Genomic DNA, 17,859 nt, shown 5'->3' with positions numbered 1-17,859 from the left:
CAAAAAAGGTCACATTCATATAGATACCAGGAATTAGGACTTGAACATCATCTTTTTAACCTGCTATAGGTATCTAACACTTTTTCATTTGGTTAGGATAGAATGATCAGGTTGATTTTTAGTGTTGTTTTGCTGTCCTCCTTGGTCAATATTTCCTAATGTGTTTTCAATTGAAATTTGAATGAGACTTTCATGTATAGCCATTATATTTATAAACTCTTCAGTTTAGAATATTTTAGCAACTAGGAAGGAATTGAAGCTTTTCTTTCTCATTTATATGTTACGTTACAGATGTTTCCTATGTCAGAAATTGTTATAGGAGTGAATCTGTAGTGTCTTTTAGATTGTTTCTGGATAGAACAGTTTTTTTCAGGGAATTTATTTAACATGCCATCCTCACAGCTATAATATGATGAAAATAATTTTCAGACTCCCCTCAAAAAATATTCATTTATACCCAAGTCATGTTATAGTACTCAAATTTTGTATGTTATAGCCCATGTTTTCATATTTTCTTCTAGAAATGCTGTGTTTGCAAGAAAACTGGTGCTTCAATTGGATGTGTTGCACCTCGATGTAAACGAAGTTATCATTTTCCATGTGGACTTCAGAGAGAATGTATTTTCCAATTCACTGGCAATTTTGCGTAAGTTAAATGAACTGTTGAATGTGAAAGATGACTGTTAAAGAAAAGTAGATAATGGATATAACTTCCTTTATGGAGTCATTTTATCTACAGAGTCTTGAAAATTGCTGTGTCAGAAATGAGCATATTCAACTTCAGCTTTCAGCTCTGGAATATAATATAGAACTGTTAATTTATTCATATTCAGTGAAAAATTCCACCTTACATAATTCTAGATTTTTATATCACTCTTTAGATTTAATTGTATAAATTTCTTTCACGGGGCCATTTGTATTTCTCATCGAATAAATCGAAGGCATATAAATTAGGTGGATTGCAAAAAATAAATATTATGCTATGGGATGCCCCCGAAAATATTACTTACTGAGTCCACCTTTAAACATCAACATTTTATGAATTTTGGTATTTGTTATATGATTAAATATTTAAAACTTAAAGTTCCTTTTTTTAATTTTGTGCATTTTGAATACAACAGAAATATATTCTCTTGCTAACAATATTACATAGGATTTTCAGCATATTAGTTACTGAAATTCTGTGAGGTAAGTCTTACCACCAAAAGGTTCACATTTTGAAATTTCGGTTTGCCTTGGTCATAGATTATGAAACTGATTTATAGTGCTAAAGTTCCAGTCTATTGTAGGTCAGTTATTAGAAAGATATGAACAAATTTTCTATTATAAATGTGAATTATAATGCTAGCCTAGTGGTGATTTGTAATTTATTAAATGTTGGTTTTAAATAATTTACATTTTTAGGTCATTTTGTTGGAACCATCGACCTGTTCAGATAGTTACACCTAATAATTATAGAGACTCCTTACCATGCACCATTTGCTTGGAATTTATTGAGCCTATTCCAACTTATAGCATATTACGAAGTCCTTGTTGTAAGAATGCTTGGTTTCATAGAGACTGTTTGCAGGTAAGATGTTGTATAAGCCTTTCTGATATAAAATTGGTTGATTGCTGTTTTGAATTTAAAATTGGAAAGAATTAACGTGTGTTTTAGCTCTTATTAATTGTAACTTTTTTAAACAGCTTTATGAAGCACATTTTACATGTAAAATTCACCCTATCGAAGTGTACAATTAATATTTTAATAAATACTTTAGATACTACTTTTTAATGTTTGTACACTTTAAAAACTTTGTTTTTTACCCAAGGAATTTGTTTGTATTTCACAATGAATAAAACACATTTTAATTCCCAAGTTTATTTACATATTTAAGCTTAGAAAACCAAGATATGCGAAATGATCATTTAACTAAAGTGGCAGAATGGAGCCTGTTTTTGTTGGGTAAATATTAGAAATTCTGTTGATTCTAACAAAGAAGTGTTCGTAAAAGAATCCAGAGAGTGCAGTTCATAAACATCAAGTGTTATCTTTACCTATTGAGAAAGACGTTCACATTATATGAGAATCTTTAAAAAGTAATTTATTTTAATTAAGGGTTTGTATTTGAATGAGTGTAATTGCTGTCAAATGTATCATCTTGTTAATTTTACAACAGTATGTTATTTTTCAAGATGAATAAGATTTGCCTCATTTATGTGTTAGTAATGAATCAGAGAGAGGTTCTCAGATTTGACCTAGTATTCATAGGGTTTTTATGAACACTCGGAAAGTAACCAAGTTTCCAATTCTGTCATTAAAAAGTAGAAATAGTATTTCTAACAAAAACGTAGGTCTACTTTATACAAATATAATTTAAAAATACAGCCACATGGATACCTGTCAATCATATAAATATTAATAAGCAATTGTTACTTAATTAGAACCAATTCTTGAGCCAGGTTCTCTAGAGGAGTTCCAGTGATTTTCCCACTCTGGTACTAGAGTCTTAACTGCAATAATAAATGGAACCTACCCTATTTATATAGCTAAAACAATACTCGAATAATTTTTCTAAATTTCTAAACTTTATTAATAAGTATAAAAGAGTCAAAGTGAGAACAAACCTATGCAATAGAAAGAATTTTATAGGGTTAAGTAAATTTCATTATTTTCGAGCACTACAAATGCTATATACATTGAAATTTTGTGAGGAGAAAATATGATAAGTTAATATAAAAAAAAATCGATGATAGCTTTTTGCTCTGGATATGTAGAGAATTGTCACTATTCCTGTTCAGTTTAGATTTCTCAGTCATTGCTCTGGTTTTCTTGGTATCTTCCATATATCCAATGTATTTCCCTTCATACTAGATTCTTAACTTCCTTGTGTTATATCCTATATTTTACTAAGATAGTGACATCTGTGTACAGTTGCTCAAAGACCCTTTAATTTCAGAGATTTCAGTAGCTTATTACTTTCTTACCAATTGCTGTGCGTGTGTTTATTTGTGTGCATGCGTGTGCATGCACGCACACGTTACTTGCTAATTGTTTGAATCTGGATTTTCTTTGTTCACTTCTTCATCATCTACAAATCATTCCCCAAGACAATCAAGTCCAACAGATATTTTTGTATATCCTTTTTTGTTGGTATTCTCTGCTTTCTCTGTGATTTATCTTAATGTACTTTCAAAAAGAAAAAAAAACTAGACTTTTACAGGAGCTTACTAACTGGTCTTTCTCCTGCATGCCTGATCTTTTTATTATTCTTATTACTGGCTTTGGTTTACCTGTTTAGCCTCATTACTTGGTTAAGTATGGCCAGCCTGTAATCCCTAAGTATATTATTAATTAGTTCCCTAATAACATGTGCTTGCTCTTACCAGTGTGACTTGATATATGCTATTTTCAGTTTTTGTAATGCCCTCTTTTCTTGGCAGATCCCTATACCTTCTTTCAAACTTAGCTTTGACATAACCATCCCTGTGGCATTTTTGTCAAGCTCTTATATAGACTTAGGTACTTCTACATCTCTTCTATGCATATACTTAAAAAACAAAAACAAAAACAAACCAACAAAAAAAACACTATTATAATTATATACTTCAATTCCTCGAAGTAAAATCCAAGTCATTTTATATTTCTATTTTTGGTACATAGCAGTGTTTGGCACCTATGTAATCGGGGTTAAATATTTGTTAAATAAATGTGTGCTACTAGGTTTTTTCTGGGGATTGGCTATTCTTTCTAGTAGGCTTATAGTTTTCTGTCTCCTGCATCCCCTCTGCCTGTTGCTTCTGTATTTGTATTTGCTAAAGAGTGAGATATGTTTTATACTTCTCCCCTCTCAGAAAGAAAACTAACAGACTGAATTAAAAACATAACCAAGGATGCTCTTTATGTAACAGTTATTTAAACATCCTTCCTGCATGAAATAACTCAAGATTCTTACTGTTTTATTCACAGAGAGTGATGGACAACACAATATTTGGGAACAGAAATGATATTAGATACCAAAGTTTGAGAGGAATATATGGCTAAATACATAGATGCAAAGCAAATAACCGTCAGTTCATTGGCTTATTTTTTTTTTAACCATCGGGAAAAAAGATCCCCAAATTTTAGCATTGGGATAATTTAGTTGATCAAAGTTTGAGAGCCAAAAGCATAGAAAATAAGTTTTCATAATATATTAAGTAAAAATAGCACATGATCTGTTAGCTATAAAGTTCATAACCTAATACCTGTTAAATTGTTAATAATATATTTCCTATTTTTCACTATAGGTTCAAGCAATAAATGCAGGAGTGTTTTTCTTTAGATGTACAATATGCAATAATAGTGACATATTTCAGAAAGAGATGTTGAGAATGGGAATTCATATTCCTGAAAAGTGAGTAACATGTAGCCTTTTGAAAAAAAGATATTTTAATGTAGGAACACCTCAGTCGTGTACAATGTTAATTGATTTATATACGGATATAATAGGCTTCAAAATGTATGTATAAATTATTTAAAAGACTCAAGATGTGATTTAAAATGTATGAGAAGGATATTCTTAGTACTTAAAGATGAGGAATCCACAAATAATACTACTGAACTTGAAATAAAAAAAAATTAGAAGTGAAATGTTAATAAAAAAATAGGTTTTATAAAATTTCTGCTGAATTTTTGATTTAGCATTTGAAAATTCACTGTGAGACTAAGTATAGGATAAAATGGCACTAGTGTATTTACATTTTGAATGATAAACCCTAAAAAAACAAATTTTATCCTCATTTCTAGTATGTGAAAAGTTATTTTTAGGTTCATTACCAATCCTTTTGTGTAACATTTTAGGTCAAAGAGTATTTTATATCTTCATTTACAGAGATGCATCTTGGGAATTAGAGGAAAATGCTTATCAAGAGCTTCTGCAGCACTATGAGCATTGTGATGTGCGGAGATGTCGTTGCAAAGAAGGACGAGACTATAATGCGCCTAATAGGTATATCAAGAAGTTCACTTGTGCTTGTGTTCTTATTTAAACCTTCTGCTTAGTAAGCAGGTTTCTAATTAGTGTAATGTAGTTTGCTATTAAGATACTTGAAGTTTTAACTTGAGATGAGGTATATTTACTAAATGTATATTTATATCTATTTACAGAGAATTATTTTACTCAACATAATTGCAACTTATTTCTGTGGTGTATTTTCATGAGGCTCTATTTTCTAGAGCTACATTGTCCTAAATGGTAGGCACTTGGCACATGTGACTATTGAACACTTGAAATGTAGCTTTTTCCAATTGAAGGTGTTGTGTTGCAAGTGTAAAGTACATAGTGAAGACTTGGTATGTGTCTTAGTTCGCTAGGGCTGCAATAACAAAATACCACAAACTGGGTGGCTTACAAAATAGAAATTTGTCATCTCATAATCCCAGAGGCTAAATGTGCAAGATAAAGGTATTAGCAGGTTGATTTCTTCTGATGCCTCTTCTTTGCCTGCACATGGCTCCCTTCTAGCTATGTCCTCACGTGATTATCCCTCTGTCTATGCCCTCATCTCCTTTTATAAAGATACTAGTCATATTGGATTAGGGTCCACCCATATGCTCTCTTTTGTCTTAATTATCTCTTTAGAGGCCCTGTCTCCAAATACAGTCACATTATGAGGTACTGGGTGTTAGGACTTCAACATAGGAATTTTGGGGAGACAATTCAGCCCATAACAGCAAGAAAAAAAAATACTTAAAATAACTTAATAGTTTTTTATTGATTACATGTTGAATAAAATGGTAATATTTTGGAAATATTCAGATTTATTTCACCTGTTTCTTTTACCCTTAAATTTGGTTACTAGAAAAGTTTAAATTACATATGTGATTTGCATTGTATTTCTATTGGATGGTGCTGTTCTAGAGGTTAGTTTTAACAAGATTGACAGCATTTCTTTTGGATCACTATAAAAAGTATTTGGCATTTGAAATTTATTGATTACATCTTTGTAACATCAGTAGATATTGGCTCTAATCTTAATCATTTTGTATTTTCTGTGTATACTATACTGTGTTAGATACTAGAAATCAAGAGTAGCTTATTTTTAAGATGTAGAATAAAAAGCAACAAAGCCAGTTTTGTCAAAATTTATGTAGGAAATTTTATTAAATTTTTATCCATGTTGTACAATCTTACTTGAACATGGCAAGGTGAAACTTAAAGTGTAGAGCAGAATACTGGAAGCCTTGTTTCTCCTGGAAGGTGATTTGGCTGGCTGAGCTGCTACTTACTTGGGAAGACTCAGCCCTGAGGTCGTGCTAGCTTTGGAAAGTTTCCCCTAAGTAGCTCTTACCACTCCTGATTCTCCATTCTATGCTAAGTTTTTCTGTAGCTTTGCTTATTACAATACAATTGACATTATTTAAATTTGTCATTAGGCTAAAAATTCTTTAAGAGCTGAGATCTCATTGAAGATGTCAAGAAATGTGCCTTTAGGTTACTTGATCTGGTGACTCTGAATATTCATTTGTAAACAATTATGGTAACCCTTTCAAGGGTTCTGCTGAGACAAGGATGAGAAAATGTAAACAGTAAAGCACTTTAGAGTTCTAAGAAGCAATATATTCCTTACTATCGATATATTCTAAATTCATTTTAAGTTATTTTAATTAATATATTTATATTTTTTTATATACCACTGGTTATCCAGTCAGTAGCTACCAAACTCCCTTTTTTTCTGGCAGCTACTTAAGATTGCTATTTTTGCTTTTCCTCCTGGGGCCCAGATTCCTTCTATCTACATGCTTTCTTTGTAATCTCACTTTTCTCATTCTAGTGATAGGAACCCATTTTGCTGAAAGGCAACATAGTGTAATGGTTAGGAGTATGAGTCTGAAGCCTCACTCTGAGTTTTAATAGCAGAGTGAACTTGATTGGGCAAGTTATTTACCTCTCTATGTCTTGGTTTCCTCTTCTTTAAAATGAAGGTAACAGCATTTTCCCTTCTTCTAAAATTAGGAGGATTAAACTTTTCAAGTAAAGAGTGAGAACTGAGCCTAGTATATAACAAGTACTCATGTTAGCTGTCATTGTTCTTTCTCTTCATCATCAATTGGCAGAACTATATGGGAAAGTGTGGAGGAGGAACATACAGGATACATACCTACACATTCATATCACACAGAGGGAGATTCACCCATGCCTACCAAAAGAGGGGGGTATCCAATTACCTCTCATCTACATACTCAGGGAGCATATCCATTTTTATACAGAAAAGGTGTACTATAACCAAAAAGGAGGCCCTACACAAAAACTCCCACCTGTACCCATACAAAAAATATGAATGCGAACTGGCACACATCACACAATACAGTGGGGTGGGGAGCGGGTGGAGAATAGATGAGAGAGAACATAAATATGGGCCAAGTTGTGAGTCCGGATTCTTTGAGCTGCATAATACCTGAGATGTTTAAGCAAGCTCATTGTAGAAAATAACTCCTCACTTTGGATAGGAAAGATAAAGATAAGATAATTTACTGAACGCTTCTTCCATATCATACACACTGGTTCAGCAGTCTTCCTATGAGCATAGTCATCTGCAAACATAAAAGAAAAAAATTTTTCCCTTTAATCATATTCCGATGTGTATATTCTTTGTATATGTACATGTACATGTTGATATTTAGTTTAGGTATTTTAAGTAAGAGAATATTTAGAGGAGGCAGTTATAAACATAAATAATGAAATAGGAAAAATGTTTAAGAAAAAATAATGCAGTATCAAAGCAGATAATCTATTTTTCCTCCTTCAGTAAAGCGTTGGTTGTGAGAGGCAGTGAGGCCCATTATCGTGTTAGTGTTTGGAATTTGACTAATATCAAAATGTTAACATTTGCTTCTCTTTATGTCCTCAGCAAATGGGAAATAAAGCGCTGTCAGTGTTGTGGTTCTAGTGGAACACATTTAGCCTGTTCCTCACTCCGATCATGGGAACAAAATTGGGAGTGTTTGGAATGTAGAGGTATTCTCTACAATTCAGGTAATATTTTGTAATTTTGAATAAAAACGTTCTTTTTTCAAATATACATTATAAAACATTTCTACCTATATTTCTATTATACTAACATTGGGCTTTAAATCTGCAGGGAGTTTCCAAAAATCCAAAAAACATACGTTACCCAGCACTAATAATGTAGCAATAAATGATTGTTTGTTGGAAGAGTCTTCACCTAAATTACCCAGACAGTCACCTGGAGCCCAGGGTAAAGATCTGCTGAGGTGTGTATTTTGAATTGGGGAAAAATATAAAACTCTATTTTGAGAAAATTAAACAGTAGGTGGCTACATACATTCGAATATTAGCTGATCTTTACAGTAGTCTTCAAGAGTGTTTTTCAAACAGCAGGACCCAGCATTTGATCTTGAAATCATGCAATCAGCATTTTAAAAAGAAAATGAAACAGGATAGAATAGAATATCAGTTTGTGTTGGAAATAGAAAGAATATATATGAAATATATTTTACTTATTGTATACTGAGTCATAATGTAAAATATATTTTTTTATTATAGATCCTTTTAAAGATATTTTTAAAAACATGGACCTGGAAAATGTACATAAAACGTTATTTCATTATGGAGTAAGACAGAAATTAAAATAACAAGCACACCATGTTACTTTGTTAAAAGGAAGGAATCCTTTAATATAGAAGGCTTATTTTTTCTTTTTGTAATCATTTGTATGTTTGTCAATGTCAGAGGTCTAAATAGTAGCTCTGTAGGAAGTTATGCATACAAAAGTATTATCGTATTAATGCCTAACTATTTTCAGAAGATAGTAAGATAAATAACTTTTAAAATCATTCATAGCCATTTAAATGAGACTAGAATTACATCTTTATACTGCGTCATATAGTTGTTCAGGATTTTTAAGTGTATGTGTTTTTACCAAAAAGTCTGTAGAGCCTTGTAGCCAATAGGGAAAAATAGACAACAGTAAAATTAGTCGCTAAGCATGAGGAAGTACTTTCTTGTTAAAAATAATATCAAGTTAAAACTTAGAAAAGCAAGAGAATTTTTGTGAAAATATTTGATAACTAGATTTGCAGTTAGAAGTGGAATACTATTCAAAAAGTGAAGAATTGCTGTGTTAAGATATCGCTTGTATTAACTGAAATTTGTTACATTTTTATAATATTTTTAGTATCAAAAAAGATGTTCACATTAATTTTAAATAATTTTAATATTTAAGTCTGTAAAGATGTTACACCAGGGAAATTTGATTCCTTGCTCCTGCTCTAATGTGCCATCAGGTTCTAGAAGAATAGCTTCGACACTCCCATTTCAAGCAGGAGCAAGGAATCAACTTTGCTATAAGAAGGTATATTTTGGAAGGATTATCTTCCAAAAAATTGCGATTTTTCTTCAACCTGGGTTAATTAATAGGGGATTGTGTAAAGAAAAAAAGCAAAGCCTGACCTACACTGGGGCATATTGTAATGTCTTAGGATGGGAAAAATGTATACATGATATAGAAAGACAACACATGGCATTGCCCGAAACAGGTTCCTTTGAGTACATTAATTTCAATTACAGATGGAGAAACTGAGGCAGGTAGCAATTGAGTTAATCTGTACAGTCGCCCAGAGGTCTTATTAAGACATAGATTGCTGGGCCACAGGCTCAGAGGTTCTGGTTTGTTTATCTGCTGTGGGGCTCAAAAATTTGCATTTATAACAAGTTTCCAGATGCTGCTTCTGCCGCTGGTCTGGAACCACACTTTTAGAATTACTGGTATGGACTAAAAAGTACCACTTAAAGGGTTGTGAATTCTATTTATAATATTAACTCTACTGTTAATTAACTTTATAATAAAAATACATTGTGTAATCTCTTAAAACTATAGTTATCTCATATAGTAGTAAGCAGAGGTTACCTTTGCTCTATTTTTAAAGGACCTAGTGGGCATGAAATAAGATACAGTTAAGCAAGAATATGTTGTAACCATTGTCCAGAAAGATGTTTGAGCTTCTGACTCTTAACACCTAAATCCACTGAATTGATCAAGTTTGAGATAATCATCAATCAACATCATCATAAATCTTTATGACATTCGATTTTAATTTGGTAGAAGCTTGGGCAAAAGGAATCAAGAATTTAGAATTTTAGTTATCAAATAACTTTTTGGTTCCAGGGCAGCCACTGTCTGCTTTTGGGTGGGAGATGGGGAAGAACTTCCTTTTAATCTTTTTTTTCTATTCTTTTTTTATTGGCTGTATAACTGCTGTGTCACATAAAGTACTTTAGAGTACTTACCTCTATGTTTAAATTCATGTTTTATAGGCAAGGCAGCAAATTTAGAAGAGACATTTCAACAATAATTGTAGAGTTAGGATTTCAAATTATAAAAAAATCTAAAAGATTATATATCAACAAAGCTGATATCTGGAATAGTGCCTTAGATGGATTCAGAAATCAAAAGTTTAATCCTTCGTACACAATTGAAGTAGCATATGTTAATGAAAATGATAATTTTGGAAGAGAGCATCCTGGATCAAAGCATGAATTCCTAAGTCTTTTAATGCAGCATCTTGAGAACTCAGCAGTGTTTGAAGGGTCCTTGTCAAAGAACTTGTCCCTAAATTCTCAAGGTAATTATTCATTATTGTACATGTTTTATACCATATATAAAGAAAGAGATAGCTGGTTAAAATTAATATTCAATACCTGTGGTTGAAATGTATAATTTATTTTGTTATTAAAATACTGATAGAATCACAGAAAAGAGGATGTGGGAATGATATTTTTAAAAGTAAATTTTTGTAATGAAAAATTTTCTTTAAGAATATCTTTGACTTTTTTATAGTAATATCCTCCTTTATGTGGTTTCATAATTAACTGTAACCTTAAAAATATATTTGATATTCTTATTTCATTCGAATGGGATGGATGATTGAGCCCTCTTGTTCAGATATTTGGAATTTGCAGTTGGCATGTTTCTTCACATCCTAGGATTTTTATAACATTTTCTGGTCCATGTGTAACAGGTTTTTTAATGTACCTTTGCTTTCAAGAATTTTTCTTACACAATTATGTTTATGATACTTTTCTGTCTTCTGGTGAGGAGTTAATGTAATTAAAACAGGCATCTCAAAAACTTTGGTTAATTCTCGCATTCTTTTTTAGGAGCTTTTATACCACTTTTGCTGTAATAGGAAATTCGAAAGAGTGAGAAGACTTATTTCATTCCATTCGAATTTCCTCCTATATGTTCCCTAGAACTTCCTCACTGTTGCCCGAGGCATCATTGAAATAATTGAGAAACTACCAAGGATCATTTGTACTCTATACAGTACACACAGTTTAATTCTAAACTTTCTTTAAAAAAAAAAAAAAAACCCACACAAATAATAAGTAATGTTAACGCAAGGCAGTTTTGGTACAGTGGAAAGTACATGAATTTAAGTTACAAAATCTCAATTCATTTTGTACACATGACTTAAAGTAGCTTCGTATCCTTAGATTAATTATGTAGCCTCTTTGGATCTCAGTTTCTTCATCTGTAATATGTGATTACTAATACATAGTTTATAAAGTTACTTTTGAGATTTCATTATTTCGAGTATTGTTAATAAGTTACTTCGAACAATTTTTAGAAAAAATAAAGGAAATTTTACATGGTATCCTTTGACTTAATCAAACTAGCTAAAACATTTTATATGACAATTTAAAAAATACTAAAAGCTGTGATCTGGTAAGATGGTAAATTTGTGCCATTTTGGAACATAATTTAGCACTATGTACCAACATCCTTTGAACCACTAATAAATACTATATCCTAATCGATACTAATCAAATAATCAGACATAAACACGAGTATGTAAGTAGACGTTGATTATAATATTGTATCTCATACAGTTGAATAATGATTTTGCATAATATAAAGTTTACAGTATAGTAAGTGGGAAAAAAGCAGAAGTCAAACTATTTATATACATATTTCTATATATACAGATATGCCAAAGTGTGTACACTGGTTATTGTGGTAAGATTATAGGTGACTTTTTTGGGGGATATTTATATTTTTTAAAGAGTATTTACATTTTATATTTATATATTTTTCTACAATAGGTTATTTATATTCAGGAAAATAGTTTTTGTATATTTTAGATGAATCTTTTATACATAATTATAGCTTCTATGAATTAAGTTATTACATTTTATATAATGCTTAGATTTTTTTGGATTTTTAATTTATTATATATGTATTCATTATACATGATGGTTACCTTATAATAATAAAAGAAGTGTATTTAATGTATTCCTATCTGTATTTACAGCTCTGAAAGAGAATCTTTACTATGAAGCTGGCAAAATGCTTGCCATTTCTCTGGTTCATGGTGGTCCCTCACCTGGTTTCTTTTCTAAAACATTGTTTAACTGCCTTGTTTATGGACCAGAAAATACTGAACCAATTTTAGATGATGTTTCAGACTTTGATGTGGCACAGATTATAATCAGGGTAAGAAATGTACATGTTTATTAAATGTACACTACATTCTTATGTATATTTGCACATAAGTGATAGATACACAAAATAGAAAAATAATACTCTGTGCAGTAGTTAAGGAGTGTCAATATTTCTGTTTACCAGCAGAATTCATAGCCAGTTAAGAGATAGATGTAAAGGTCAGACAGCTAGAGATCAAAGTGCCAGGTTTAATGTTGATCAAACCAGTTGGATAATGTGACTTCAGTCTGTGGTCAAAATGGCTTGCTTAACATTCCTCAGAACTACATGGATTTATCTACCCTGCCAGGACAATATAAGGCAGGTTCCTTGTAATTACTAGACAGCAGATGAAAGTACACTTTTCTGCAGGCAGGTGGATCTGAAGAACGAAAGGACTTAGCTTACCAGTCAGGAAATCTACCCTTCTTCCTACGGGGAGATATGAGTGATAGGTGAATGGAAAAACAGGTTGAATTGCTTCAATATAGAAACAGATAAGGAGATTCGGTGTTCCCATCTAAACACAGTTACCAGTTATTGAGCCCTGTACCGTAATGCGTGTATTAGATGTACAAACTCAATTTAGTTATCAGGTATTATAATGCTGTATGAGATGAGTGTCATTGCCTACTTGTTCCTGACTTGGAAACTAATTGAGACAACAAAAGCCATTCAACTTTTCTTCCTTTACCCTCCTTCCTACTTAAGCCTATCCTATCCATTGTCTCAGGCAGTTAGTTTAATGGTTAAAAGCAAATGCTCAGAAGTCAGATTTTTGATTGAAATAGCTATAAACTATAAATTGTGTCACTTGGGCAATGAAGTTAGGCTTAATCTTGTTAAGCCTAACTTTATCTTCTCTACTTCCTCTTTTCTATGGATTTCTTAACTTCTAATGTTTCTTCTTCCTACCCCTAAAACTTAGGTATTTTTCAGTGTTGTCTTCACAATCCTCATTCTAAACCTCATACTATTCGGAGAGCTTCTCATTGATAACCTTTCTGAATGATTTCCAGACCTGTATTTTTTAACTAACCCCTAGACTTTTATATAAAGATAGGATCTGGGTCTTGCTAGCACATTGATCCCAACATGTTTAAGACAGAACTAATTTTTTCCCCAAGAATTTTTTTTGCCCCATTTTCCTTTTCTTCTCAAGAGATTTCTTATTTATAAGACATTCTGGCGAAGGCATTTTTATTCTTCCACATCCCATCAGTACTGTCATTCGTCTCTAAGAGTGACTTATCTTCATACTTTCCCTTCTTATTTCCAATATGCCCACTTATACTAAACTCAAATTATGTCTAGGTATAAACAATTAAGATATTATTTTAATATTCTTATTCAGGGTGATTTTTTCAAAGCTACAGTTTTGACCACACTGCTTTCTTCCTCAGGAATCCTCATGGCTTTGCCTATTGAACAAAACTCCAGCTCTTCATTATGGCATTTAAGACATCCCACCCTCCTCATGACTTCACCTATTCTTGTTTCTGTACTCCTATCTAATGTTTGTTCATTTAGTCAGCAAATACTATGTACTAGTACTGTTTTTTATCACTGAAGATACTTGTGAACCGAAGTCCCTGGCTCCTTGAATTTACATTTTAGAGGAAAGATAAATAAATATATAATATATAATCGACCCTTGAACAACGCTGGGATTAGGGGTACCTACCCCTGCCCAGTCATAAATCTACGTATAATTTTTGATTCCCCAAAAACAACTATAGTTGTCCCTTGGTATCTACAGGGATTAGTTCTAGTCCCACCCCCAACCTCCTATCTCCTTCCACAGATAACAAAATCTGCGGATGCTCAACTTTCTTTTATAAAATGGCATAGAACAGTGCGTACAGTTGGCCCTTTGCATCGCTGATGCAAAACCCATGGATGCAGAGGGCCAGCTGTGCTGAAAAAAGTCTGCATGTAAGTGGATCTGCATAGTTCAAACTCGTGTTGTTAAAGGGCCAATTGTACTATTATGTAGTAAAATATAAAAATAAAACTGTAAGAAAAGAGACAGATAATGCTTCGGGTATAATAAGTTAGAGCTTAGGATAAGCTGCTATAACCAAGAGACCCAAAAAGACCAGGGCTCAAAAAAATGGCAGATATTTATTTCTCTCTAAAATCTGTTGTCTAGATTGTATTATAGGGATTGGCAGATTATGGCTATAGATCAAGCCTGGACCGCTGCCTCTTTTTGTAAATTAAAGTTTTACTGGAACATAACTGCACTCATTTGTTATGTGTCTGTGACTGTTTTCACACTACAATGGCAGAGTTGAGTAGTTGTGACAGATACCATATGGCCCACAAAGTATAAAATGCTATCTGACTTTTACGGAAATGACTCCTATTTTAGAGATATTGTTGTGATACATCAACTCATCCAAGGAATTGGATTCCTTCCTCTCATTGTTGTGTAATCACTTAGGATAGTGTCTTCATCTACATGGCTGAAGCTTGCTCTTAAGGGAGAAAGTAGAAATAGAGTGTAGGGAAATTTGGCACATTTTTCACTCAACATCCCATTGGACAGCTCTTAGTCACATATGGCCACATCTAGCTGCAAGGAAAGTTTGGCTTTGTGCCCAGCTAAAACTCAGGGTGGTGGGTTTGAAAGGATGAGACAGTTCATACCCAACTATTAGTCTCTGACAGAGTGTGAAGTAGATTTCAGCAGAGATCTGAAATGAATGAGAGAATTGTGAATCTCTGGGGGAAGAGTTTTTTGGAAAGAAGAAATAGCAAGGAAGTTTTCATTCTATGAACTATTGACTGCTTCCTATCTTTATCTTTCTCCCTCTGTAACTTTGTTCAAGAGCTAACTTATATGAAAGTGTCTGGCACATAAGTGGCCAAGTTATTTCTTTGTTTATGTTGTTCCAGGAAATACTCTTTTGATTGTATTTACCAAGTCTCAGCTGATATTCTTTCTCTTTCATGAAATCTCAGGTCATCTCGCCTCTGTAGTGCTTTGTAACTGTTCTATGCCAATTATTGCCTTTTTTATAAATAATTTCCTTTATTGAAGTGACATTATACTCTAGATGTCTTGAAGGTAGAAATATACAATGTTTATTAAACTGGATTGTCACATATTTATTCTAGAAAAGTAATTTTTGGTATACCTTCACTCCACTCTGGTGTATTCAAGAATTGAGAATAAAGTAATGTGTCATTCGAAATGTAAATATCATTCACAAATGAAAGAGAAACTGAGTATATTTTCTTTGTTACAGATAAATACTGCAACAAATGTAGCTGACTTAAACTCAGTTATGAATGAATACTATAACTACTTCGAACTTATTGGATGTCTAAGGCTTATAACATCATTAAGTGATAAATATATATTGGCAAAAGACATACTTGTTTACCATGTAATTAAGAGAGTACAAGCACCTTTTGAGAGGTAAGTTATTTATATGTGAAATATTCTCTCAAATTACAGGTTCAAATTGATTAATTGTCTTACAATGTGAAATATAGTTGATAAAAACAAATACTATTTTAAAATGATGCTTTAAAACTAACCTTTTAAGGATGATTTCTGTTCTGACCATTCTATATAGAATTGCAAAAATGTATGATGCTTATTAAGTAGGAAAGTAATTATTATCTCAATTTATAATTATTTTTCTAAATACAAATTATTTTAAAAATTCTTAGCGCATAGGCGAACTATTTCATCTCCATTCATTTAATAACTATATATTGAGCAACTGTCAACCCATGGATAAAATAGCTTTGATGAACAGAGTAAATGTGATTCTTGCTCTTTAGCTTGCAACACTGGTCTTCAAACTTTTTGTTCTAATAACACTTGAAAGAAGTTTGAAAACATATATATCCTCATACTCTTCTATTTTTTAATATTGGAAAATATAAAATAAATATGAAAGTAGTCAGAATGGTACATCAAGTAATCATCATCCAAATCTAACAATTATTAATCAACCTGCGGCCAGTCTTCTTAATCTATCCTACCCTTGTTATTATTTTCAGGCAATTACCAGACATCATATTATCTCAAAAATGATCTTTTTTTAAAAAATTTCAGTATCATTAACTCACAGATTTAAATAAATTGTGTTTACAACTGTTACAGTTATTCTCTTTACTGAAATTCAAATTGTCTCACCTTTGGCCAGCCAGTATAAGCCTTTTTATGTTGTTTCTTTGAGTTTTTTTTATGTTGACCCTTAATGGTCATTAATAACAATCTTTCTATCTGGTATGACAACATGTTTCAGTCTCTTTTGTCATTCTGGTTTAAAGAACCTTTGTTTCTTTGGATGGGAAATGATATTTCAAAACCACAATCTGTATGCTAGGGATGCTCATTCTTGCCAGGTTGGTCATTGTTTCTAGGGCTTTTTAGTGGACCAAAACTAGTAACTACTGGGATTTTTGGTTTGGTTTGGTATCTTAAGATAAAATACATCATGAGTTTATACTGACACTTTAAATTCACTACTACAAAGTTTTAAACTTTTTCTTTGTCCCATTTTGAGAATCTCAGTTCTCAAAGGCACTGGAGAATTAGATTGTGAAATAATTACTCAATTGACTTAGTCCACACTTTATAAACAATAGTTTCAGTATAACAGTACCAACATTATCACCAATAACAATATTATTAAAAACAGGTTTAAATTATTTTTTTGTTCTAGAGCCACATAGTCAAATTACTGTGTTTTAAAGTGATTTGTAATAGTTTTTTTCTGTGTTGTTACACTACTGACTGGTTCTACATTTTTTTCATTTTTTAATTTTTAGTTTCCGTGATTTTTATTAAAATTTGATTTTTAAAAAATGTAAAATATTTGCATGGTTCCAAAGTCAAATCTGTAATAAAAGTATATTGAAAGAACTCATGTCTATGCTAAAATTGTATTCAAAGAAGTATAGTTTTCATTCTTATTGCATCTGCCTTCTATCCCTCATGAAGAGATCATTTTAGTGTTTTTTATTGTTTATCTTTCCAATGTGTTTTTAAATGATAGCAGATAAACATATGAGTATATTTGTACTCATTTCTCTTATTAGATAAGATACCGTACACCCTTTTTTTTACTTATTATTTTTTACTTAACAATATATTCTGGAGATCACTCCATGGTAGTAAGTAAATATAATCAATCTGTTTTAGAGTTCTACAGAACTCCATTGTCTGGATATCTCATTTTTTCAACCAGTTTCGTATTGGTGGACATTTGGGATGTTTATGGCACTCTTATAAATTAAAATATGACACCATTAAGTTAAATAGTTTCAGAGGATATAATTTCCAATATATTTTTAATATTACATTTTAAAATAACTCAGTCTTTTAAATGTAGCCAAATGTCCTTCAGCTATAAGACTCTTTAATAAAAT

The 17,859-nt window shown here is 31.8% G+C and overlaps 1 protein-coding gene across 14 annotated transcripts in view; it reads left to right on the top strand.

Annotated features, from left to right (window-relative positions):
- Window positions 1-17,859, top strand: part of G2E3 (G2/M-phase specific E3 ubiquitin protein ligase) — a 61,308-nt gene that overhangs the window by 31,076 nt on the left and 12,373 nt on the right. For all 14 annotated transcript variants that reach the window (XM_016123611.2, XM_016123614.2, XM_036218161.1 and 11 more), the window contains 9 exons: window positions 522-646; window positions 1,405-1,570; window positions 4,270-4,376; window positions 4,854-4,970; window positions 7,873-7,997; window positions 8,104-8,236; window positions 10,299-10,606; window positions 12,296-12,477; window positions 15,720-15,892. In XM_016123611.2, coding sequence (XP_015979097.1) covers window positions 522-646; window positions 1,405-1,570; window positions 4,270-4,376; window positions 4,854-4,970; window positions 7,873-7,997; window positions 8,104-8,236; window positions 10,299-10,606; window positions 12,296-12,477; window positions 15,720-15,892 — 1,436 coding nt within the window. The remainder of the gene's footprint in view (window positions 1-521; window positions 647-1,404; window positions 1,571-4,269; window positions 4,377-4,853; window positions 4,971-7,872; window positions 7,998-8,103; window positions 8,237-10,298; window positions 10,607-12,295; window positions 12,478-15,719; window positions 15,893-17,859) is intronic.

This window comes from Rousettus aegyptiacus, unplaced genomic scaffold (genome assembly GCF_014176215.1).
Source record: "Rousettus aegyptiacus isolate mRouAeg1 unplaced genomic scaffold, mRouAeg1.p scaffold_m13_p_3, whole genome shotgun sequence".
NCBI lineage: Eukaryota > Metazoa > Chordata > Mammalia > Chiroptera > Pteropodidae > Rousettus > Rousettus aegyptiacus.
This window is presented reverse-complemented; position numbering and strand designations above follow the sequence as displayed.